The sequence below is a fragment of the Grus americana genome, chromosome 9, assembly GCF_028858705.1.
Source record: "Grus americana isolate bGruAme1 chromosome 9, bGruAme1.mat, whole genome shotgun sequence".
Lineage (NCBI taxonomy): Eukaryota > Metazoa > Chordata > Aves > Gruiformes > Gruidae > Grus > Grus americana.
Window position 1 is genome coordinate 10752584 of NC_072860.1, and position 26430 is coordinate 10779013.

The following is a 26430-nucleotide window of genomic DNA, read 5'->3' on the forward strand; positions in this document are numbered from 1 at the left end:
CAGATTCTCCACCCAGGCAACACATAATTAGATCTTCACATTTCCGCATTACAACAGTATGTTAATCCACCACTGTACAAAGCTGTAAGCAGAGAGCGCGAGTGCTCCACACGAAGCTCTGCTGCTTGACAGTCAACGCCTGAAGAGACGGAAGGGTTCAAGGAGTGGTTCCGCGGGAGCGAGCTGCAGGCAGCCACGGGCTGCAGGAGCGGTGCAGGGATGGAGCAGACGGTCCCGGCTCTGCCCGACCTTGCGGTGAGCGCTGCCCAAAGTTTCTTCCTCATGGGCACCACCGGTTACCGTGGGACTCAACTGAGGAGCCGTGGAGGTACAATAGCTCCAGGGCAGCACGACGCTAACGCGGGCAGCTCTCCGTGCCGACAGGGAGGAGAGAAACTTCAGGGCCAAGCCCAGCAGTCTCCGTGCAGAGACCTGTGCCGCTAACTCTCGCTCTTCACGCTCGGCTGCAAGCTGGACCCGCGGGTGGCGCTGACAGGGCCGCAAGCCGGCTGCGACCGCCCCGCCCGGCCCCCTCTCCCGCAAGAGAGCCCCGCACCCGGCCCGCAACCCCGCGGGTGACCTTGCGCCGCGGCCTGCGGACACCTCCCAGCGCGCCTGCGCGGCGCCTGCCTTCCCTCACTAAAAATGGATGCCCTCCGGCTCCCTCGCACGCGAGGCACCAGTGAGAACCGCTTCCGCCCTCTTTTAGTCACATGACGCGCGGTCTCCGGCCCGGCAGCTCTTACGGGAGCCCGATGGGGACAAGCAGGCCGGTTTTTGCGTCTTACCCGAGGAGGGGGCTGAGAGCGCGCCGCACCGCTTGAACCCCCCCCCTTCCCCCCCGGGAGGCAGCGCGAGGGCCCGGAGCGCGGCAGGAGCGGCCCGGCCGGGGCAGGCAGGAGCTTGCGGGCGCCTTCCCGCCGCTCTGGGTGAGTACGGGCCGCCGGGGCCTGGCGGCAGCGTTTCCAGGTTATCCCGGGGCGGGGAGGTGTTAGCCTGGCTGCGGGGTGCGAGCCCGTCCGCCCCCGCCCTCACAGCCATCCGTCCCCTCAGCCTCAGCGCCCCCACCACCACCACCGTGTCTCCTCTCAGCCCTGTCCGCCCCCGCCGCAGCCCCGCGGGGCAGGGCCCCCTCCTGCCCCAGCCCCGCTCTTCGCCCCGTGCCTCCCCGCTTGTCCCGGCTCGCCGCTGCCACCTTCTCCACCACCACCTCGGGCACCCCTTCGGCTCCCCGGGCTGCCCCGGGCGCTTCTGCCCGTTGCCCTATTGGTGGCCGCCCCTTCCCTCCGGCGCCGTTGCCCGGTCTCGCACGCCCAGTGCTCCGGGCGTTCCCAGCTCCGTGTTCCCAACTTGTCGCTGGAAACGTCTTGGTAGCGGGACCAGCGCCGCAGCTGGAGGCTGGTAGCGGCCCTGGACGCGCGTCTTGGAGGCTCGGCCCTGAAGGGGGCTGCGGGGCTCTCGGGGCCGTGCGAGTGCCAAGGCAGCGGTTCAGCTCGCCGAGGGCTCCTGCGCTCTCCCGAGCGCCCGGTTCCCCTCTTACCGTCCTCTGACCGGGGCTCTGCCGAATGCTCTTGATGCTGCCACAACACAGCGAATGCTCGGGTGTTTCAGAAAAATGGTTGTCAGACTGTAACGATTTTTTCCCTCTCCTTCCAGTATTCTTTTTCTATTACCAAAAAAAAAAAGATATTTTGCGTTAAAACTTCCAGCTGGAGTAAAACAAACTTGAAAGAATGTGGCCTTCAGTGTCTTGTGATCACATAGCCTTGTTCATGTATAATAAATGTTTTTTGTTCGTGTCGTCCTTGTGCTAAGGAGAGAGGGAGTAGTGTGTTTTAAAAGTTCAACACGTGTAACTGTACTATGCAGAACAGCTTTCAGTATGTAGCCTATACCCAGCTCTCCTTTCTCTCAAATCGTTCCGTTAGTGCTTTGCTATTTCATAGCATCTGATCCTGCGTGCCTCTGTGATGTATGTCCTGACAGTTTTAGGGTCCCATAGTAGGGCCCTTTGGGTCTTACCATACGTTTCCTTAACTTTTAAGTCCTCCTCTTCCCCTTTTGCTTCTCAAAGGGTATCTACACACTTGCCAAAGGTGCACTTTGTAGCTTACGTGCACTTGATCAGACTAGCTGTAAAGTAGCCACATCAGGAACAAAGAATACTGTAGCTGGAGAAGTTACCATTAGCACAGTGTAGGCTGTAAAACCTGCTCCGATCTCAGTGCTGGCACAGCTATGCTGTTACCAGTACTCACCTTCACACATCTCAGATTAACGGGGACATCCACGCTGTGCATAACATTCCCGGTTGCAGCACAGGTATGGCCAAAGTCTGATGATTGCTGACAAAAAGGCATCCTTCAGATTCATACACGTTGCTTCATCCCCGTCTCTTCTGTTGCTGTTCCTGTTTGAGAGGAGGAAGGAAGTACCCCTATGTCTTTCTGAGCATGTGTAATTCACCTTATATAACTTCTCTTGCTCTCTCTTCCTCTGGATTTTCTCCTTCCTTTCTCTTTCATTGAATGCTGCTGATGTTCATTTGTGCTTCAGCTGTTCTCTGTCCTTTCTTTATCCTGTATTTGTGATTGTATTTTTATTGTTTCATCATTCTCAGACTTTTCAATTCTCATGCCTCTTTAGAGCTACTTAGTTCTGTAAATACCAATTTTAAAATCTTCTTTATCCCTGATTTATTATTGTCTCCTGTAAAATGCTTTGTGTAAAAAAAAAAAAAAAAAAAAAAAAAACCAAACAAAAACAAACAAAAAAACCCAAAAAAAAACCCACACCATTACAGAAAACATAACTTTGATTTCTGTTCTGTTTAAATAGTTGGGGTTTTTGTTAACGAGCTCTATTAACATATTTAAAAGTTTTCTGTTGCTGAAATCTCACTGTTTCTTGTTGTGCTTGTAAAAAGGGGTAAAAAAATCACTTTGACAGAAAATACAATTCTCAATGTAAAGTAGATGAGAAGTAGGCAAGAGTAGGAAGATATTGAGGTATTGTATCTATAGGTCTTTGGCAAATACAGCTAAACCCACACAATGATATTTAGTTTATAAATAGTTTATAAAGTGACTGTTCTAATGCCGTCCTTTTTTGTGTGTGTTTTACCTTACAGCTGGAAAGCAGTTGTCATGCAGACTTAGGTACAAAAGCAATGCCAAACTTTAGGGAAGCTGTGGTGTAAACACTGCTGCAGTGTAGTGATACTTGATTGCAAAAATTAGAGCTGTACAGGTATTTCAAAATGAGAAAGTGAACAAACAGTGAAACACCTTTTGTTAAGTCTTGTGAGTAATGACTGTTCTTTAAGCTGCTGCCAGCAGATATTCAGGGTACTTTAAGTTCTTCTTAAGTTTCGGTCTCTTTATTGACATTATGATTTTTACTCCTATCGATTTAGAAATGCTTTACTGATCATAGGCCATGTTTTGAAATGAAAAGCACCTTTTGGAATGTGGAAATGTCAGAAGATTGTGTACTTTGTTCATGTCACTGGCTGATCTAGCCAATGTCTTGCAAGAGGGACAAATCTAACTTGCAAGACCAAAGGGCAGGGACAAAAAAACCCACCAAACCCAAAATGAAATCTTAAGAATTTTGAAGTGACAGAGCTGCTTAAGCACCTCTTGAACTTCTACCAGGTATTTATTTCTAATTAAATGAGTTGTTCCAGTTCCTTTCACTTGATGCATGCAAACAGTAAGAATTAATACAGTTAGATTAAATCTGCATCGCTTTAGGTATTTCCTTGATAACTTTTTTTTTAAAGTTTACGTAGAACAGTGACTTTCTTCCCTTTTCCCTGACCCCCAGTTCTCCTACTGTGCTGCACTGAGGCTTTGAGATGAATGAGATTCTCTCATTTGATCTGTCTAATAGGAAGTCCTGAAAATAATACTGAGGATCCCAGGATGGATTGCCAAGTGGATCACATCTTGAATATACTAAATGTGTGCATTTAATACAGTGTTACACAATCCGGATTCTTCTGTGTGCTTGTTCCTGTTGGTTGAAGGTTACTATTGGTTTGAAGTTTTATTGATAAATATGGAAAGTATTTCCTCCGTGTGGTGGTGGAAGAATGGCTTGTGGTCTGTCTCACCTGCCACATAGATGGTCTGCATTGAGGCGTTTCGTTTGCAGAGTTCTGCATGTTCAGCTCATGAAAGCATACGCACAGCAACAGACATGGCCTTGCTGCCAAAAATAGTAAAAGAATGTAGTTGCAATTTTAGTGGCAAAACATGCTGTTTTGCTAGGATAGATTACTTCATTTGGGCAACTACTTCACACAACACCACTAAAAGATTTCTTGCTAGAGTAAGCTATGCTTCCCATAGGCAAATTTGCCAGGATAACTATATTTACATATTGTGTGTGTACATATATGAATAGGAATATGTATTTTTCTCAATCCTAACCCTAAAAATAACTGCTATCTCAGTCTGAGCTGTTGACGAGCCCCCCCCCCAGCCATTGCCTGGATGAAAAGTTTCTCACAATGGACTGTTCCTTGCAGCTCAGTTTCCTCTGGGAGCCCCTTTCCAGCCCCACTCTTAACTGCAGCTCCAAGATGTGTCTCTCTTAACCGAGCCCCTAACCGTCATCTCAGTCTGGGCTATCAACAAGGTCCACTAAGCCACTGCCCAGGTGAACAACTTCTCTCAGCCATCTGAGTTCCCTTTCCAGCCCACAGTTTCCATCAGCAGCCCCTTTCCAGCTCACCTCCAAGTGCAACTGTAGGATTTCTTTTTCTCTCAAGCTTAAACCTAACCTCATAACCCCCAGTTATCTTGGTCTTTGTCTTCGATACAGCTCCCAGCAATTGCTGTATTAGTAAGTTTCTCACAGCCCAGTTTCTAGGAAATTTCCTCACGGCTTCATATGAAATTCCCCTCCTTTTCTAGGAAAATGCATGTATGAAGTATTGGCAAACTTTTAAGTTTAAATAAAGTCTTGTTCTCTCTATATTTATCTTGTATCTGTTCTGCAAAAGTAAGATTTTCATTCACAGAAAATTTCAGACGTGAGAAGTTTACAGAATTGCTTGTGATTGAGAATGGGTTATGAATATGCCAGGTTTTCAAGCCGATTTGACAGGCTGTTGATAAGGAACTTTGTCTTTGTAAGATGGAGCGAGATCTGGGTGACTGACAGCAAACAGAAGGCTGCTGCCCAAGCCAAGCCTTTTCTTTTGTTCCCCTACTTCAACATGCAGCTTTGTAAGACTTCGTCCATTTTCTCAAATACTGGTGCACTGGATCCGTGTAAATACAGATCAGCATTTCAGATTTCTTACCAATCCTGAGTAGATTTCCAACCAATATGTGTGTGTGTGGGGAAGTGTTGGTTGTTGGTTGGTTCGTTTTTCTTCCAGCCAGTGCAGGAGTAGTACATTACATGCAGAATTTCTAGAGGGTTTTTGTCACAGCTCAATTTCAGGATCCTCAGTGCAGCTTTGAGGGTTGCCTACAGCATCGCTTTGTTCTTCTGTCATTGCCCTCACCTCTCAGCCCCTTGTGCCTACACTTCCTATGAATATTATTGTGTAATTTGTTTCTCTAAGTAAGCCTGTTTGGTCAGGATCATCTAACACTTGCCTAGTAATCAGAACAAAGAGTTTCCTTTACGCACTTTCTGTGGTTTCCTTTATGCTAGTTTCCTGTATTGCTACTATAGCTTTTGGTTTTCTTTTGCCAGGATGAGTGGGGCTGCGTTCCCGTCTCCAGCTGCCGAGATGGCAGAAATTAATCGCCTTCAGTATGAAATGGAATACACTGAAGGAATCAGTCAACGCATGAGGGTCCCAGAAAAACTCAAAGTAGCTCCTCAAAATGCTGACCTTGAGAAGGGCATCCAAGAAGGATTTCCAAATGCCAGTGTAACTATGCAGGTTCCGGAGCGGATTGTAGTGGCAGGTATGTTTGCATCTCAATAGAGGAAAAATCATTGAAAATTTAAATTGGTTCCCCAAATTTCTGCATGGAGAAAAATATATATTGATATACTTTTAAAAGAAAATGCTTTCTGGTTTTCAAACAGTTATTGCTCATCAATTTTGACTTAAGAAGTTTCTTAAACTCTGAAAATGTTTCATGAATTGTTTTGATATAGCTTGTAGTGGAGACAGTTAATGAATGAATTATGAACAGAAAGTTTAATTGCTGACTTTTCATCTTACTAAACAGTTTCTGGAGAAAAAAATGTATGTTTATTGATTTACACCTGATTTTTCTTAACTATAACCTAAAGTAACTATAACAAGTTTTGGGGATGTACTATATATTAGCCATGCAAATTGTGTTTGATTATAATTAGAATGCTAATTATGTTAAGGAGCTGTCTATGATTGGGTGGACTTCATCAATATTTCTCTAGTGTTTGTGGTCACAGGCTTTACAGTGACAGACCTTGAACTGCTGTGAAGGCCTTACAATTTGCAAAATGTGTGACATGCATATATATTATGCTTTGAAAGAGTGACATCTTCACATCCCCAGTCACTGTATTTCTAAACAAATACACCTTTAGTAGGACCATGTCTTGAGATTAAAAGTGCCCTCGCTTGCAATAACAGTGGATGTTGTTCAGGATTACTCAGGATCATTGTTCTTGGAGAAACTGCTCAAATAATTGTTAATTAATGTGGTCTTTCTGAGAGCTTTAACCTTAGTTTTTAACATACAAGCCCTGTTAAAGAAAGGTATACTTAATTATTTGGCATAGTCAGGGCAAGTAACGGACATGATGTCTTTTTGAACTTTAGCATTAGCCCTCAGGCCTCAAAACAGCTTGCTTTCTATTGACAACTGATGTTCTTGCAGGTAATAGTGAAGACATTCCATTTGCCAGACCACCAGACCTTGACCTTCTTCAGTCTACTCCATTCAAACCGCTGGCATTGAAAACTCCTCCCCGTGTTATTTCTCTTAGTGATCGACCGCTAGATTTTTTGGACCTAGAAAAACCTCCACAGCAGACACCTCAAAATGAAGAGGCTAGTACTTATTTTGCTTTTTGTTTAGTGGAGAAGCATTCTACTAAAGTGAAATGACCAATGATTTCTCTACTGTGGTGCAGATCTACGTGGTGCTAACATAAGTTGGGAAAATATAAAAATATTTTTATTAGCACTGTGATAGTTCTAATTAGGACTCTGAAGTTCCATATTTAACTGACAAGTGACTGGGTGTTGCCATGCTCAGTAAGCTTAAGCAGTACTTACAAAAATGAAGTCATAACTAAAACTACTCAAAATACTTTTAACAGAAAAATCCTTTTGATTGAAGAGAAAGCTGCAAGATTTTTTTAATTTGCAGGTTTTCAGAAAACAAACTAAGATTCTTTTAACGTGTATAGTTAGCCTTTGGAATTCATGACCAGATGGTATAACACCACATAGAATTAGTGAGTTTTAACAAAACGTTGAAAACCAACTCCAAAGAATGGTATACCATAGGCACGCAGGTGGATGATGTATAATTGACATCTTAAAAACTGAACAATATTTACGAAGCTACATTTTCTACAGACTCATAAAATACAGTAGAAATATAGTTATCTCTGGTGATAGGAAGTAATATTAGACATAATATTGCTTTCTTACATATTCAAAATTCTGTTTGTTCATGTTTTTGGCATCAGATCGTATGGATAGATAACGACAAGATTGCACTAAGTTTGGATCTTGGTTTTACATGTACTGGTATCAGTTTCTGTCATCAGATGAGGAGGAAAACAACACTGTGAAACTCATGAAAACATGCCTTTGTATCTGAGGGCAGATCTAACTTACAAATCTCCAATGCAAGTTATTAAGCATTTCCTGGAATTCCCTGTCTTTTATCTCCCTCTTTTTGCCCTTTTACGCAGGTCCGCTCAGTGGGAAGACTGAAGAGAGAACGTTCCATGAGCGAAAACGCCACTCGACAGAATGGCCAGCTGGCCCAGAATGATTCCATGTGAGTAGAGCAGCAGGGTGCAGGGACACAACTACAGTTTTGTTATATATTTCCTTTGTTCCTTATCTCCTTCTTATTTGTTTTTTCCTACTAATCTTTTGTACGTTGTGGCGAGTACATAATTTTAAATATAAGGCCAGCATTTTTCTTAATTTCTATGCTTTTTGTTTAGTGAGGTCACTCATTTGTGAAGTGTTTTCTTGAAGTGGATGGATGGGTGGGAGTGTTTGTGGGCTCACAGTTGGTTTCACCAGTTATCGTGAATTGCTAGTTCAGGAGATTTTTGTTCAGTTTTGAGCTGGTGTAATTTCCCCCCTGCCCCAAATTTTCAGGAAATTGAGTTCTTTGTGGATCAAAATGTTCCTGGTTCTCTCACTGCTGATATTGTGTAATGATTTTCATCCATAGAAAAAGGAGTATGTGTATTTCTCATAAATATTGGAATAAGTCATTTTCTCTGGTGTCAATGTACTTAATGTATTGGAATCTGTGAGCACCTATCTTAATCTTTTGAGACCAAAGTGGCAAGTAGCATTTAGAATTGGAAACTTCATCTATTGATACCATCTGAGGTAGCAATTCTTATGGTGCTTTCTGAAGACATACAGGTCTGTATATTTTTATTAGATATAGTAGTCTTTGATTAATCAAGGTTTATTCTGAGTGACAGAATCTTTCCACCTGGCAATAACTGGTTTTGCAGTCTAACACTTAAAACTCATATATATAAGATTACTAATACAGCTACTATAAAGAATACTTTCCCTTGTTGAAAGGATCTTAGATTTAAGACCTAAAAGATGGGATTCATCTGTCCCAGTGTAGACTGTATAACACTATTGTTAAATCACTATGAACTTAATTTTCAGTAACTAGAGGGAAATAAATGCATGACCTGCTTAGGGTCTACCTATTTTTAGTCTAAAATAGATCAAGTCAATTATGTCCTGGAAGTGTCTGTTTTCTTCTATTTACAGCAGGGGCACTATGAGGTACTCTATGTACTACACATCTGCCTGACTGTTAGTTTGTCTGAAACTGGTGAAATGTTCCAGATACGTTGTTATTCTCCTTCTCTTCCTCCAGATCTTCACGGAAATGTTGTTGCATATCTTCCTCTTCTTTCTTAATCAGACTTTTGGCTCATACAAGCTTACAGATCGCACATGTCTAGGTGCTCAAGTCTGCTGAGTCATATATATTCATTGAGCTGGCAAAACCAGATTCACGTCCTTAAGCTCCTGATCAGCTCGGTCTCCAGATGTTCTAGCAGCCTACTAAGTGCCCAAGTTCCCCGTGGTATTGGTCATCCAGTGATGTTGGACTTGACATACTAGAATTTCACTGCAGGAATGGCTTTCACGTGCCTGTCCGATAGTCTGCATGTGATGCATGCTGGAATAGATGGTCTTCATGTGATGGAAGCTGCTTCTGAAAAAGTTTAGCCTTTTGATGTTACCAGCTCTGCTTTGCCAGTCTTTGACATATTGCACTTAAAGGAAAAACAGGTGCTATATTAATTCTTGCAATTTCTTGAAATCACTTTATCCTTTCTTCCCAGGTTAGTTTAGTCTTCCAAAAGTCATGGGCTGTGTCTGCCCAGGCAGCCATCTGAGAAACTGGTAAGATCAGCTCTGACTGGATGTATCCAGTTGCTGTCAGATTTCTCACACACGTTTGGACTTCTTGAATCTGAAAATCCTAAATCTGTAAAACTCACCTGTGTACTTTGCTGTCACACAGTAGCTATATATAGAATTACTCGTTTAAAATGGTCTGAATATTTTTTGCTGTCAGTTTATTAATCTACTAGCAGTCCTTCAGAGGCTTAGCAATACAATATGTACCTGGAATCATCTAAATTTAAAAAAGATGTAATCAGCGAACATACAGCTGGTAGCTTGTGTGGCTCAGTTTATCATTTACAAAAGCGAGGAAAGTGACACATCTGGAGATAAGTTTTCCTCTCTTGATGCCCATACTAGTGCTTGCACAATGTCTGTCAAATAAATCAAACTTCAATGCCAAGCAGATTTTATTATGAGTGTCTTTTGGGAAAATTGTATAAAGTTTAGATTGATCCAGGATCTCTTCTTTTTTTTTGTTTGTATGAAAAATAACAGCTACCTAATATTGAGCCTGCTGTATCTGCACTCTCTGCTGCACATGTGGAAGAAGCTCTTTCTTCACTGCAGCATTCCACCCTTGCTGACCTGCAGATAATGTGTTTTAGTAGAACTTCATTTGTCTCTTGTCCTCTCAAGTACTTGTTTTCCTATGACAGAAGTTATGCTGTGCTTAACGTGTAGATCATCTGCTTTGAAATCATTGAGGTTCCTAGAAATTACTTCTTTTTCTGTCATCATTGCTTCTTCTGACTCAGTGTGATCTAAAAAAAGAAATAACTTTGAACATGCTGTGGCATTCTCAGTGATGCTGAGTCTGGCATTTCTCCCTCATCCAGGTTTTGTCAATCTCCAAGTGGAGAATGTGGCTGTATACCTGGTTAACTCTCAGGAGAGTGTTCTGTGAATTCAGATTACTAAAACACTGTGTTCAAGGTGGAGCTTGTATGGCTGAACAAATGCAGGAAAGACAAGTCTTTTGTACTTGGTGAAAAAAGATGTATTTTGGCTCTTCTTTCCTCACAATTTAGGCCCACAGGACATACACTGTAAGCTGCCAAAAAAAAAAAAAAAAAAAAATTGCAAGTTTCATGGAAATAAAACCAGAAGTAGCAATTCTACAAACAAAACCAATAATGTGGCATTCTGTTTTCACTGTGGTAGCTATTTAGAGAAGCTACGCATGTGGGAGTGTTAATGTTTGGCTCAAAATAGGCAACAGAAGCAAACCAACCTGCTTGATATAAATTATGCTACCTCAGATGGTTCTGGGTGTCACCTACCTCACAGACTACTATTTCTATTAGAGGTTCATGGTAAACGTGGTGCATGTCTTCTAAGTTTAGCTTCCTTGTTGATAAATCAGATTATTTAAGCAGATAAATTCTACTACACATGTATTCTCTGCACTACAGAAAATGTAATTGTACACCTGTTACCTCATTTATATCACATTGAAATTTCTTTACCATCTTGAAAAATTATTTTTTTCCAGTGATACAAAACCACAACAAACCAGCTGCTCCTAAAATTCTTATTTTGAGTGTTGGCTGAAAAAAATAATCTTTGTTCTAATTACTGTAATGATACTTTACTGCCTCATCAAAACTGGCTTGACTTTGAAGTTCATATCATGTCTAAGTAGTTTACTTCTGCAGTAACAAAGACTATGATACTCTTAACTTGACAAAGAGCAGCTCTTTATTTCCTGTGCTTGCGTGAATCTGGTTCATGTCTTCAAATAGGAAAGAGAGTCCATGTTTTGCTTCAAATATTTAATTCCTACAAATTTTTTGTGTGTTTTAAATGCTTGTTTCTTACCTCCTTGATTCAGCTTCCTGATAGACATGACAGTCTACTCGGATGCCATGATGAGGACCCTATTGAAAAGGCACACGGAGCACTGCCTTTTAAAACCTTTGTTTTCTAAATAGGACTATAATACTCCAGTTCTAATCTGGGGCACTATTGTCCTGCTTGGACAAAACATTTGGATGCACTGCACAAAATTCTAGTGCTTGCCCTACAAAGTGACAAAATTAAATGTTCTGGAATAGATTGTCAGACTGAAGTGGAAGAGTTGGCTGGGCTCCCTATCACAGTGTTCTCTACATGGTACAAATAGTTGTTTCTTTTCTGTTGTTTTTCCTTTCTTGTCATCCAGTTGCATGCAAAGACAGTTCTGAGAATTTTTTGGGAGTTGGGCTTCACTAGAGACGGTAATTCTCAAATGCTTTTAGAAAAACTGAGACTAACAAGTAGGTGCAAGTATTGCTTGTACAATAACTATTTGTCTGCGTAGCAGTAATGATGGCTCTCTAAATGACAATCCCTCTATTTATAAGGATGCTTACTTAAGAGATTACAATTATTATTCAAGGTGGCTCAGATCAGATACTGTCCCAAGAAATAAAATGCCACGGTTCCAGTCACCTCTTTCGACTAAGGATTGCACGTAAGCCTAAATGTTACCTGGTATATGAAAATCAAGAGTGTGTTTAATTATGTAGCTTTCAGCAATACTAATTTTCTGACTAAGTATCTGTAGTTTAGAATATAAAATTGGAAATAGCCTTTGCTACACTGAACGTGTGGTTTCTAATTTTGCTTCAGGGTTTCTCAAACTTTGCCACATCGTTTCCCTGTGTAAAGAACATAGGGGAAAACACCTGGCAGCAAAAGGAAAGGGACAGCTTCAACTAAGAACCAATTTGTCAAGAAAATCAAATTTCAAAATAACTTTAGTTTGTTTGATTCTTTGTTCTTTGACTGTTTTTGACTAGCTGGAGAAACAAAGCTTTTTGTTGGCCATTGCCAGCCAGTGCTGAATGCAAGGATTCCACTTCCGTATTGGAAGTCAACAAACCACCAAGAGTGCATGGAATAAGGGGACAGCATTTCAATTTTTTTCTGCTTCGGCCTTTCCCTTGGAAAAACACATTTCTCTAGAGAGTTCAGTTTCACAGTTTGAGAAATTCTGTGCTTCGTGCAAGTCATGGGGGAAAAGGTGATGGTGTGCATGTCTTTAATGAGAATACAGTCTGTCTATGGGGTTCTGTTTAAAGTAACCTTGATTAGTTAAATCTGTTTACCTCTCATCTGATACTTCCTGAACTGTACGTCAGACAAATATCTGAAATAAACCCTGTGTACATCACAAACGTTTTGAGAAGGTTTAGGGGAGATTACTGCTAAGCTAAAAACTCTACATGTAGTAGAATGTTCCTGTGCTCTTCCATAGTAATTTCTGTAATTCCACGTTGTTTGTTTTGGTTCCAAACTCTGGAATTAACTGGTGTTTGTAACCAGGGACTGCTAAAATAAGTGGCTGGAGCTGTATATAAGAATTCTTTTCAGAAATTTGAAACACATTTATACCTAGAACTAAGACCATTTAACTACAAATGGAGGAAGGGGATAATAGTAATGATAAGTAGTCATACTAAATGTTAGAGAATTTTCCTTATGTTTTGAGATACTTTTTTTCTTATGTCATCTTGGCTGATTTGTATATCAGATATTTGCTTCATAATATTTCTTCTCCATGGTCTCTGACATAGTCTAAAGGGCTACTACATGTTTACAGGACAATAACTTTGAATCCTGAAAAAGGAAGATAGGAGAAGAATTTGGCTGCTTTTTTTTCCCCCTGTGCTTCTCCTCCCTCCCTCCCTCCATATTCCTCAATCCTGACATTTGAGCCCTTCATAGAATTATTCTCACTTTGTCAGGAAGGAAGAGAGAAGTCTCTCAACCTGTACACTTGAAGGATATTAAAAATTTTTTAAGCCATCTTTCAGCCTATTCTGTAAATCTCTGAAGTGATGAACAGGAAAAAATACTTCTAATATAAAACATACTACGAATTCAAGCCTTCAGCTCTTCCCTTATTTCCCTCAAGCTGGCAAATCCACCAAGGAGTAGAATTTTTCATAAATTCACTTTAGTGGCAGTATTTCTATACTTGCCCCTGCTTCTTGATATTTTTCTAGTGAATATTGGCATTTCCAGTGCAATTTAAGAGTAAAATGCGTGTGACCACTACCGTTGATTGCAAAGTAGAAGTCATCATAAATATAAAAGAAAGATGCATTTCACAAGTCTTAGAGAATGATAAAAGCTGTGAAGAAGCAAAGTAGATGTTTATTGATGTCTCCTCCTCCTTTTTACTTGTCTAAATGAAGCAGCATGAAAAAATATTTGCAGCTTAGGTAATAAATAATGACCAGTATCAGTCATGCAGCAGCCACTGCTGTCTTTGCTTGTCTCCCGAAGCACAGGATGGCTGAACTCTTCTGTGGCTGAAGTGACATCTGCGTAACATGTTTTGAAACTGTCTTTTCAACTGAATTTTCTTTCTTACTCGGTTTTGTGATCCTGGTGCCAGCCAGTTGCAGAGCAACTCTGTGCAAAATAAGAGTATCCATAGAGTTATGACCCATCTAGAGGTTATCCAAGTATCAAGCCAGCTATGTAGCACTCAGCCACTAATGCTTTGCTTAATTTCTTAAAAATGGTGAAAGCCAGAAGATTGGCATTCTAACTCCAAAAACTGTTAGAGCAAAGCACAAGTGGCAAGAAAAAGAAATGTGTTGAATTATGGATGCTAATCTTGGAATAAAAACCATCCCAAGATTTAAAGGGTATAGTGACTCGCACTTTATTTTGCATTTGTGTTAATATTTACAATTAAGATAACACAAATTACTTCCTATTAAAAAAGTCTCACCTGTAATTAAAAGTTTCCTGATTAAAAAAAAAAATTTAAAAAATTATTTTGATATGTGAAGCACAATATGGATAAAGCCAGGTTCAATCTAAAGAAACATGAACAAATTAAAGGCAGTTTATCAAATCTAATTTCTCTCTGATAGAGATGAGGTTTGTATAATCCAAATGGTCATGTTTGAATTTCAGTCATGTGTATTTTAAATGTTATTTCTACATCGTAGTCAAAAACTCAGATCATGTGATTTGTTGCCACTGGGATTCTGCACTTCTTTTTTGGAGTTTCTTGCAGTTGCCTTTAAACTTTGTTCATGTGCAAATGAAAATACTATCTTGCTCTTTAGTCACAGCTTGAAGAAAAACTTCTGTTGAAGAGGTTCTGTGTGAGATTCTCCTTATTGAAAAAGGCTTTGTGTTTCAAAAAGAGATTATGGGTAGGATTTTTTTAAATGCCAATGCTTGTAAAAACACTTTTCTGATTGATGTCAGTGAGGACCTGAATACCGACTTCAACAGGTACAGATTTAGCTGGACAAGGACTTTCTAAAACTAACTTGTATAACGGAACAAAACTGTGTCCTTGTATTATTACTTGTGTTTGTTTCTGACGAACGTATATAAATGTAGCTCATGATCCCTATGCTACTGGAATTTGGGAGTGTTACCTTATAGTGGTGGGAGAAGGGTAAACCAAAAGCAAGCAATAAGCATTTTGGAATGGGGTCTATCTAAAAAAGATTATTTTTTTTTTAATTTAAAATCTGACTACAGTATTTCTCTCTTCATTTACTATGCTTGTACGAACAGTGTGACACCATCACTGCAACAGGCTCGTGTCTGTCCTCCCAATATGTTACCTGAAGATGGAACTAATCTTTACTCTGCTCGTGGCATTTTGTCGTTTATCCAGTCTTCCACTCGTAGGGCTTACCAGCAGGTCTTGGATGTGCTGGATGAAAACCGCAGGTGATTGGTTGTCACTGATTCTGCCAGCTTTTGCTGCTTTTTTTTTCTTTTCTCTTTTTTTAGTGGAGTTTGGTTTCTGTTTACAAGATAATGACATGGAACTATTTGCTTTTGCTTTCCTTTGCTTTCACTATTCATAAGCAATTTAATTGTCCAAAATTCACATTTCAAAAATGCTTCCATTTCAGTCAAATATAGCATTGTTTTGGTTTCCTTCCAAATAAAAATCAAAATAGGAAGTGTATAGATTGTCAGTGTTTTCTGCAATTAATTCTTGATCCTGAGCCTGCAAATTTTCTAGCCTTATCTTCTGCTTTCTGTTGGTGAGCAATGGTGCAAATCAATAAGATTGGGTTGATGTTGTCATAAAGCATGAAAACAAATGTGCAGAAACAGGGTAGAATATTATGCAAGGCATTGTAGGCACATCTTCTGATAACATGTCAAGACTTCAAGCTGTTTCAATTTATATTGGGAATAGTTATCTCCAGTTGATCCGTGACTGATGGTGACCACTTTCCAGGATGCCAAGAGCAAGAAAGGCAACGTATACTGGAGCTAGTCGCTCCTCTGATTAATGCTGTCTCTGTTTTTATGGATAAGCTGGTACTCTGAGAGGCAATGAGCCAAAACAAGCCACATGGCAATAAGCGTATAGTATTTCCATTCTCTTTGGTGCAATTTTGCCCACTTGATGTATCTTTGGACTATTTGATTTGGCACTCGTAAGTATTACGAGAATGGTATGTTTAACACTAGAAACGTTTATAAAGACTAATAATGCTAAGGTTAATTTAACAAAAGCAGTTTTCATTTCAATAGTACACTAGCACAGAGATTCAGGTAAAAATTGCACACAGTCTCTAGTGTAGGGCTAGCCGAGACCTCTAGGGCTTGCCAGGAGGTCAAATTAGAGGAGATAACTGGCAAGAACGTGGGGAGGGGCTGTTCGTTCCTCCTGCGGCCCTTCAGTGTGGCCTGTGCTGGAAAGTTCTTTGTAATTGGCCATCTGCCTCTGGTTGTTAATATCCCAGCAGCACTCTTAGTATTTTGTAGTGCAAAGTTAAATTATTTGCTTTCTAGCTGTTTTGGTAATAAAATGTGACTATCAAGCCAATCTTATTGTGAACGTCTTTGTGTTTGCAGTCACTTTCCAAGCTGGCACCTCCTGTAGCTCACCATGTTTGCTGACCCGATGGTATATAAATGCCCATATTAACATTCCTGAATTGTATGGAACTCCAGTCTTGCTGGCCTTTATGTTCTTAACCTGGGACTTAAAAAAAAAAAAAAAAAAAAAAAGAAATTTAGCTGCATAGTTCTCCTTGAAACTCTGCAAGTTGGATGCTTAACCCTGACTATGAACTTTCAGGCTGTAGCTGTTAAAATTTTGATGCCTGTCAACAGTTGGACAGCAATACCTTTTTTCCTTGTCAATATTAAAAATTAGATGGAATTACAAGTTTTTGTTTTACAAAATTAAAGCTCCCAGATAAGGAGGAATTCTGCTGTCTGTGAATAATAGCACTTATGGATATTGTGCCAAGAGTCCTTGTTAAAATACAGACTGAAATTTTAGCCCTTTCCGCAGTCTGCATTGAACCTAACAGGCTTTATTCTGGCTTCCATTAAGCATGTTCTTGCCCATGTTTTCCTCGATTCTGGAAAGCATACACATATGCATACATACACTTTCAACTTCAGTTATCAGAAAATTTCCAGAGTTCGGAATACTTCAAAAGCTGCATTATTCTTCCTGGTTCAGGTTAACTTTTGAAGTGGTATTACTAACCTTCCTAGAAGAAATGGGAAACCTGTTTCTAGTCACCTATGAACAAATAGGTGCCAAATACCAAACTTTTCAATAAGGTGAAAGTGTATTCTTGGTGGTTGGGTGTTTAGATACCCTCCGTTACTCTACAGCTGGCGTAGGAATGTGAAATTTGGATGATCCACTTGCATGGTTGCAAAATATTGTTCATTTTAAACTGCTCCAAATGTGCACTCTGTTCTTTTGCTCTGTGTAATGTGCTTTCTATCTTGAAACCTTACCTATTTTAACATTTTATGCTTAATACTAGAAGAGATCTTTTAAAATGAACAAGATCTGACTATGTGTTACTCACTGGAAATATTTTTAAACTTGTTTCGTAGCTTGCTCTTTTTTCCAAGTATTTTCCAATCTACTAAAACTGCTAACGGTAGGTGCTGATTGTACTGCTGCAGATAATGAATGATGCCTAGTTTAGCCAGCACTGCTCTCATAATAGGTTATTTAAATGGGCAACAATTTAATGATCACTGTTCACACTGTCTGTTTACTCTTGCATTTCCTTCAGCTTGGACAAGGACAATAGGTCAGTTTTGTTTCTAGTTCTAACGATGTTTCTATTTCAATTTCTGTCAAATGACTGTAGGGCCAATACTTAGTGTCTTTTAAAGACTGATCTTTTTATGCTCTAGGCAACAAAAAAAACCCCTAAAACAAACAAACAAAACCCCCTTGCATGTAAGGAGTAATGTCTTAAATGCAGGGGGAAAAAGGCAATTTCATGACTGAATAGAGTTGTATTGAAATCTGTACATTATCTGAACTATTCTTCATGTCTTGGGTTGATATGTTTTTATTTAGGAGAGAAAAGTATGGAAATTTATTACTATATCCTTTCTTCAGGATCCTTGCATCACCTTATTTTTGACAGGATAGCCCTTTCTAAAAAGCCAGTATCCTTAAATGCCAAACTTCACCCACATAATCATATCTTGAGGTGTTATGAGATCATTTTTTATATTGAGCAAGTTAATGATATTTTTCATGGAAGAAATAAAATGGGGTGTGAGTTAAGACCATTAAAGAGGGCTACACATGACTTTGGGGTAATATAGCAGAGAGACAAGCGAGGAGAGCAGTTTCATCCAGTCACTGATTTTTTCAATGCACCAATCCCTTCTGTACTTTAGAAGCTAAGCTTCTTACCCAGGTCACATCCAGAACATGTCCGTAAAGTCCTAGTGCCCGTGCTTACAGCCTTTCTGAGATTTCCAGAGGTGTTTTAAAGTACAGCGAGAGGTGAACATAGCTCCTACCTCTGCTGAACAAAGAGAATGTGCTGGCCTCGGTCCCTGTGTGTATGCACAGGCACGATGGAAGTTGGACCCAGGTACCTAGATTGTCCACACCTTGTTGTCCTCCCAGACCGTGCGTTTATGATTGCATCATTACTGTGGTATTTCCTTTGCATGCTCTGCTTTAAGCAGAGGAAGACAGACCAGATTCATTTGGTCATTGCCTTATTGCCTGTTTTCCCACTGTTATTAAATTGAATTACTGTGCATTCCCTTCATGGTTCACGCTGCCGCTGTATTTGCAGTGAAATAGTTAAGTGTTGAGTATACATGGCCTCAGAGTTATGGCTTCTTCTGCTCATGTGTTAACGTTTAGGATAGAATTGACAGAAGTAGCCAGAAAATTCAAAGTTTTAATGTACTCTTGCTCAGTTTTTTCAAGGCCGTGTATGTAATAGCTTCATTACATTATAGCTTGTACATTCTGTATTTACCAAAAAAATTGCTACTGATTTTGTGGTAAGGCGATCTCAGTTGTGAGGCCAGTGTGATCTATATAATGATTTTTTTGTTGCTGTTGATATATCAAACCAAGCAAGTAAAAAGTGTGGGCGAGGCAGGGGAATATTCTGGTGATCCTTTTGGGTCCACCTGTAAAGAAATCAAATGTGAACTGCAAAGAAAAGGAAGAAATCATGTGCAGCTTCTTAACAGCCTGGCTGTGTTGGGAAGTGAGATTAAAGACTTCTCTTTATTTTAGATTAAGTTCCTGATTTGTGCAGATCCCAGAGTGTGCCGGTTTTGTTCCGTGCTGTAGCCCTCAGCTACCTCCAAGCCTGTGGCTTTCCTTGGGAAGGGCAGTGTGAGTTACTTAGTACTGATTAGTTCTGCAACAGCTGTAAAACTTTCTTTGCCACAAAACACCACAGAGGCCAAGAGTTTAGGGAGCATTTAAGACCTATCGTTCTCAGTACACAAAATCTCAGTGTTGTTGTCCTGCATCAGATGGTGTGGGAAATGCCTGCTGGATACTGGCAAGCTGTTTCACATATCTGCCAGTGAATTACAGGTGACTTCTGTTTGCAGAGCAATTCTGTGACCTGTTCCACAGCTGCTGTTTGCTCAATTTCTTATGCTTTCCCAAAGTATTTAGTCCTAGCATCTGTCAGACAAGACTTTAGACTAACTGAATTATTTCTCTGATTAGAAAATAGGAATACTTTTTTTTATAACTTTCTGCAAGACCTCATGCATTTAGGTAGTCATATTGGTTTATATGTATATAATTGTATATATTGGGAATGGGGGTTTCTGTTTTGTAAAACACAGCAGGCTGGTTTATCTTACGTGCTAGAAGGAAAACCGTTGTGGTGTGCACTTATGGTGCTGATTGAAGCAGGACCTAGTCCCAGCACATATTGTATTCAGTAGCAGAGTTTGCAAAGGCTCCTAGAACCTGATCCTTGCAAATGAAACGAGTGGTTGTGATACTTTTGCATGCTTCTTGCTCGTCTTCAGGCCAGGCCACAGTGTTCTCCCAGCCACCTCAGCGCTAAGCTTCTGCCTCCTACATGTGGCTGTTGTAAAGATCTTCATACCTAGATTGTCTTTCATTTTATAGCCTGGAGTATATATGGGTTAAATGCATGGTGCAAGTACCTCCTGTTGGCATTAGGAAAATGGAAGTAATTGAAAAAAGATTTCAGGCTCTCGAACAGTTTGTAACACATCATAGATGTGGAACACTAATGCCTCATTACCAGAGGAACTGAAAACACATGGTACTGGCTTTGTCAGAAGGTACTGCTGGTATTCAGTCTTCTGTAAATTGGGACACAGTAACTTCTTATTGCAAAGTTAATGCACATTATATAGCTAGCAACTTAAACAGTTCTGCCTTTTCTTCCTCTCTGCCTAGAAAGAAAAGGAAAAGAAATATAAAGAGCAAGACTTATAAGTCTGTTCATACCATCTACTTGAAGCTTTTAGTCGTTTCTTCCTGGAGAGATCTACATCTCTTCGGACTATATATGGTCCTTAGGCTACTAGCCCAGGTTTTCAGAATTACATCTAGCATAGATGAATAAAGAAAAGACAAATCTCCCCTTTCCCTAGAGGGAGGAGAGGATGATTAAAAAGGCTTTTATAAGTATGTGTAGATACATTTTTTTTTTCCATTGTTGTTGGGTGGGGTTTTGGTTTGGGGGGGGGGATTTTTTTTTTAAAACTTAAGTTTCCTGTGGTTATTTTATAAGGCTGATAACCTCTGCCCAAATCTCTATTCCAACAGTTTGTCTTCCATAAATGAAGCTGTATCATCGAAACCTTGCCCACGTCTTAGCTGCATAAACATTCAGTGTTGATTAAATTTGCATATGAGAAATACAACAGTGCAATTTACAACAAAAGAAATAGATACTATATTGTATTGAAACATTATACAATATAAGTGCAAGTATTTGATGTTCCTTTGTTCTGTATGTTTTACCTCTTATCTCTGTTTGTCATTTCCTGTTTCTGTCTTGTGCTTTCTATCTACAAAACCCTGCTGTAGGCCAGTGTTACGTGGTGGGTCAGCTGCTACCACTTCCTCTAACCCTCATCATGACAACACCAGGTAAAGAGTATTTTTTTGTTAGTCATGATCCACTGATTTAGATTCTAAAATTCAGGCTTCTGTTTCCCTGTTTCTAGTGTCCTTATTTTAAAACAAGGCTCGTTGCTATCCTCCCTTTCAGCTCTTGAGATATTTCAGGCTTTATTCCTTACCCATCCAAGTCACCTGCAAAGACCTCGCTTGTCCAATACGTACCATGTGCTGCAGACTTTGGACTCAGTCATGTGCGAGGGGAGGCTCTTAAATTACATTAGCAGTGTACTGCAAATATTTTCTATTTAGTAGTGAGTTTCATGTTTTTATTGCTAGAAAATTTGGCCTTGCATCACCTTATTTTCTCCAGGTGTTCTCAGTAATGTGCCTGTGATCGTTAGTTGTAGCTGGATGCCTTTTCACTGCCATTATCTTGGTGGATTGACATTGTCTTAGTGGAACTGGGCATAATATTGACACGTAATCTCATGGTCAGGATGAAGGACAAAAAATAGTCCCTTCCACATCTGTTGTTCCCATTTGCCACTACACTTCTGTGGTTTCATCAAAATGGAGATTACGTTTGTGCTTAAGCGGACACTGGATTCAAGCAGGTGATTCTTTTCTAACTCAGGAATTCAGTGTTTGTAACAGCCCAAGAGATTATCTCAAGGGATTTCTTGCTGGTAACCCTCTTGATTTAATACCTGGAATGGTTTGGAAGTTGGTTGAGCAGCAGTGATATACTGTGACTTTATATTAAATTCATGTGACCTGGGAGGGAGGTGTGCCCATCTCATGGAAATGATGAGCCTCTCTGCTTTTCCCAAGAGATGGTGAGGGACAACTATCCTGTGGATCTGTTGGGATTTTCTAATGTTTTTAACCATCTACTACAAATAAAAAAATGGCTACAAAAAGACCCTCCTCAGAAATCTCTTTGGCTTTCAGAGGACCTGTAGTAGTAAGGAAAACTTGATTTATTTTTCTGTGTGTTCAAAGCTTCAGACTTTTTTTTACCAGTAGAAATGTTCAAATTGTATTATGATTAACTTAAGTTTATTATTTTAAAATAACTTTGAGTTAGCAATGTGAGCTTCACAGCACTGAGGGAATAAATGAAAAACACCAACCCAACAGTTTCAGTCTTTTTAATATTGCCCAAACTGAAAGAACTGCAAGTAATAAATAGCATAAATTATAGTTAAGTGAATGTTTGAAGTATCCTTAGAATAAAAAATTAATAATAGCCTTAATGAGAAATCTTTTTCTAACAAAAGGAGTTGCCAGAACTCTTTTTTTTGTCCTATACTGTGTTTTTAAAACAGCTTTGACTGTTGACAGACAATTGCTTATTTAACTGTTGCCTTACAAAAAGCTGGTTTTATCCCAATCTCACCTGGAGAAGGCTTCCCTCTCCCTCCAACCCAAAGAACCACAGGTCCAAACGTAATTAACTTCCTATCTTTTATACAGTGTTGCTCAAAGACCTCATTGTTCTCTAAGTCCAGCCTAATGCAACTCTCATCTAGAAACAGCAATTCTTATTCAGAAACAATATATTAATGAACAATGAGACAGGGAAACTTTTGACAAGTTGTTTGTTGGGGGAGGGGGCATCATTCTTTTAGGTGTATTTTGTTGTGAATTTGGTAGCCTTGACATTACGTTGTTCAATTTCCTAAGCTGTTTGCAGCAGTTGCTGGTATCTCCTAATGAGAAAGCAAGTCAAGGGGAACTAATGTTGGGAATTGAGGTTTTAAGGTTGGAAGTGAGAAACTCAGTGGTAGGTGCAGCATCAGGAACTACTTCTACCTGTTAGTTGTTGGAAAAAAAAAAAGAAAAATCTGGTTAAGAGGTAGCATTTGGATGATCATAACCCATACTTTGTGTAGACTTTCTGCCACTTCCCAACTGATAATAAATGTGCTGTATGTAATTAACTTGCCCTGGAGTTAGAATACTGCTTTCTTTGAATTGCTACATAAGAAAACTGAGAGGTGCTCTGGGAACAAACTTTTTAATTCATGTAAAGTTCAGCAAGCAATGACTCCGCACTAGACTTTATTGGCAAGGTTCTCTGTCTGAAATACTAAGATTAATGTGACTGAGATCATGAGTCTCAGCAGGTGTCCACTTGGGCTGTTTAAGTTGGTACCGAGCATAAGACACCCAATTCTTTCCAAGTCTTCATTTGGTTATTTCTGATCTGTTGCAAGTATCTTGCAACTTTAGCTCAGGCAATTTTGGGGTTTCATTAAGAATTTAAATAACTGGAAACAGTCTTTTGAGAGACCAAGTGACAGCAAGAAGTCTGTCTGCCTGCAGAATCTTCAAAGACATTTAAACGTGGAGAGTAATAAACCCAGATTCGGTGAAGCACTTGCCTATGTGTTTGTGCTTCATTCCATTAGGAACCTATTGAAATAGACAACTCTGTAAAAGCTGGAAAAAAGTTAGAATTCTTCTCTCAGTCACCACCAAAAATACATGTAGTAGAATGTTGATAAAATATGGTACTTGCTCATTTTCGCGTGGATGAGACAGCTAAGCTATCTCCCTTATTTGATAGATATGGTCTTTCCAACTTGGATACTACGCTTGAGGGAACACCAGACGACATGACAGTTGTAGATGCTGCTTCCTTAAGACGACAGGTATGTAAAGCATAGTAGTTGATAACAGTAAGAAAAAGCTGTAGTGGTAAAATGGGGGAGCTGGTTTTCTGTACGGCTGCAAAGGCATCCATAACAGATACAGTGAGGGATCCTCTCTGTACCGCTGGTGGCCTGTCCTCACGTATCCTGGATCGTTCTGGGAATCTGGAGGGTCCGACTCCAGTTCTGTTCCTACTTATTAGGGACAGCAAGCCCTGATCGCTGGTGATTGAAGATAGGAAGTTAAATTATCAAGTGTTTAAAATTCATCTGTTTGAGACACTAATTTTACGTGGCTGTTCAGCAGCTTCTAGAAAGTCTGGCAACTTGTAATGAAGTATTAAAAACCTTTATTTATTTTTAGATAATCAAACTTAATCGCCGTCTACAACTTCTGGAAGAAGAAAACAAAGAGCGTGCTAAAAGGGAAATGATCATGTATTCAATTACTGTAGCTTTCTGGCTACTCAATAGCTGGCTTTGGTTTCGGCGCTAGACACTGCTCTCGGAAAGATTTAATAGTTGCAAAAACAATTTGCAAAATTCTTTGTTTCTGAATTGTATGTTGTTTTATAATTCATACACTGGAAACTTCCACCACAGATACAGGCTATAGAATTGCAGTGTTTAAAGGGACACCTTGTTGTTCAGTTACAATGTATTTAATAGATTTGCATTGCAAATACTTGCAGTATCCTCCTTTGCATGCTTCGATGTAAATATGGATCAGCCGATATGAAGTTTGCTTCATGCAATGTAAGGATAGTGATCTACAGGAATAGCCACTGGATGTTTTGTTGTGGTGGGGAGAGAACAAACGGAATGGGTTTGGAAAAAATATTAAAAAAAAAAAAGGAATAAAATAATTTTTATTGTTCTGTTGTTAGATGCAATTAAACATGATTGCACTAGTTTTCCTTTAGTCTGAGTAGCTTGAAGTGTGCCATATTCAAGGAGTATGTCCTGTTTCATGAGTGTGTCCCTTGTTTAAGCACATGTTCAGGTCAAATAATAAAAGGTATTCTTTGCTAACATGCAGATTGTCCAGAGGTGTGTAATACATATTTTTTTTTAGTTTTAATTTTGCAGATGTTTTTCTATAAAATACATTTTAAAGCAAGTCAGTCTGAGTGATCAAAAGATTATGGAGTACAAGATACTGATGTAGTATATTTAATAAAACTCTCTCTCAAAAAAAAAATCCCAAACTATTGTTTAATATTAAGAAAATTTATTTGAAGGTTTATCTAAACTATGTCTTTGAAGTAAGTAGTAGTGATGAACTGAACAACTCAAAAGTAGCAGGTGGGCATCTGCTCCCCCGCATGTTGTGGTTCTGGGTGTGTGTGGTGAGTATGCAGGAAGGGAAACCAGGCCGGTGTCCCAGGTACTGTGGTCAGTTGAAACATCCCTGGTTCAGTCCCAGGATCTGCTACATTTTTGGTGCTGGAGGAAGCGCTGAGGAGCACACGTTGCTGCTGGGGTCACCACTGCTGCCCTGCGTGTTAGTGGCTTATTGCCCCTGTACAGCTGCAGCTGCCACAACCCCTTCCCTGGGGGTGTATGAAACAACTCACAGCGTCAGCATGTGGGAGAACGTGCAACGATACCCAAACAATGCTTTGACGGGGGCCTTTCCCACATCAGCCAGACCTAGACTGCTGCGCAGGACCATTGCTGGGCTCTAGCAGTTCACAGACTGGTGAAGACATGATGGTCCCCAGCAGCTGCAGAAGGACGCAGGGCCCGTCAGCGACGTCCTCGGCTCACCCGCAGCAGCAGAGGCCGTGGAACAGTACCGGGGCTGTTTTCTGCCCAGACACCCCACCTGGGGGTCCCTGGTGCTCCTGGGCAGCTGCTGCCTGCAGTCCCTGGTAAGGACGGGTTGTTCAGGGAGCATCGGCATGAGAAGCCCTGAGGATTTTGATACGTACGCGCCAGCACCTGGCTAAGGAATGCTGCTCTCATACATTTCGTGTGCTGTCAAGTTCAATAGGACATCATACCTGGCATTCTGTGGCTTTTGCACTATTGTATAGGCTGCTGTGCCTGCTTCCTGCGCTTTTCTGCATCGGCTGCTGCGTAGATTGATTTTAAGCTTTGTTGCCCGTGTGCTATGTGACTCTGTTGGCTGTTTAGGGCAGTTGCTGTGCATGTCTCCTTACTGTGAATGTTAAAAGCACGTGCCTTTTAGTGAAAGCCAATATGAAGGGAAGGGCCTGCTTTGTGCATTTTCTGTATTTTCACGAATTTTATACCATGACCTTTAAGCTAAATGTGTACTGTATGACCTTCAGTGCAACTGAGGGTTTGAGTTACTACAGGTCTTACGGAGTTGTATGGGTAATAGGAAAAAATAAAGCTTCTTTTACGGGATCAGAGTTTGTCTTGCAAGTTGAAATGAACCCCAAATAACAGATAAAGAGCAGGTTTTAAAAATATCTCCCCACTGCGCGCTGGGGGGGCCGAGCCGCTCCTCTCCGTCGCTGCGCGGCAGAGCCGGGGTGGGGGGGGAGGCCCGGCCGGCTCGGGCCTCGCCAGGTCAAACCTCCACCGCGGCGGAAAACCGCCCGGCAGCCGCGGCTTTGAGCACCTTCCGCAGGAGACGCTGGTCTGCGACTCGCTGCACCCGTCGGCTTTAGCTCACGGCTTCCGCGGGGCCCCGCACCGAGAGCCCGAGGGCCGCGGGTCGGAGCCGCCGCTCTCCGCTCCCATCGCGCAACGCCCCCACGGCCCGACCCGGAACGAGCAGCCCCAGCGCTGCAGCCCCCCGCTCCCGTCACCGATGCCCGGCGGGCGGGAGGAAGGAGGGAAGGAGGAGG

At 40.9% G+C, this 26430-nt stretch overlaps 1 protein-coding gene across 10 annotated transcripts; it reads left to right on the forward strand.

Moving 5' to 3' along the window:
- Positions 1 to 118: 118 nt before the first annotated feature.
- MFF (mitochondrial fission factor) lies at positions 119 to 25984 on the forward strand. 10 transcript variants are annotated; one of them, XM_054835452.1, is made up of 10 exons: positions 119 to 929; positions 5716 to 5933; positions 6840 to 7012; positions 7888 to 7976; positions 11982 to 12056; positions 15137 to 15295; positions 17450 to 17496; positions 20916 to 20978; positions 23524 to 23608; positions 23973 to 24111. In XM_054835452.1, the coding sequence occupies exons 2-9, from the start codon at positions 5717 to 5719 to the stop codon at positions 23574 to 23576; spliced, it is 876 nt and encodes a 291-aa protein (XP_054691427.1). In that variant the 5' UTR covers positions 119 to 929; position 5716; the 3' UTR covers positions 23577 to 23608; positions 23973 to 24111. The 10 variants fall into 10 exon arrangements, with proteins under 10 accessions (XP_054691427.1, XP_054691423.1, XP_054691425.1 ...); XM_054835447.1 differs by lacking the exon at positions 17450 to 17496 and adding an exon at positions 17635 to 17652 and having other exon boundaries at positions 126 to 929; positions 23973 to 25984; XM_054835448.1 differs by lacking the exon at positions 17450 to 17496 and having other exon boundaries at positions 121 to 929; positions 23973 to 25984.
- Positions 25985 to 26430: the final 446 nt, after the last annotated feature.

Bases quoted from the DNA above. Each gene is read 5' to 3' on its own strand.
- MFF (XM_054835447.1), top strand. From the start codon at position 5,717: ATGAGTGGGGCTGCGTTCCCGTCTCCAGCTGCCGAGATGGCAGAAATT. The intron at 5,934-6,839 runs GTATGTTTGCAT...ATGTTCTTGCAG, and splicing joins GGAGCGGATTGTAGTGGCAG to GTAATAGTGAAGACATTCCA. The intron at 23,609-23,972 runs GTATGTAAAGCA...ATTTATTTTTAG, and splicing joins CTGCTTCCTTAAGACGACAG to ATAATCAAACTTAATCGCCG.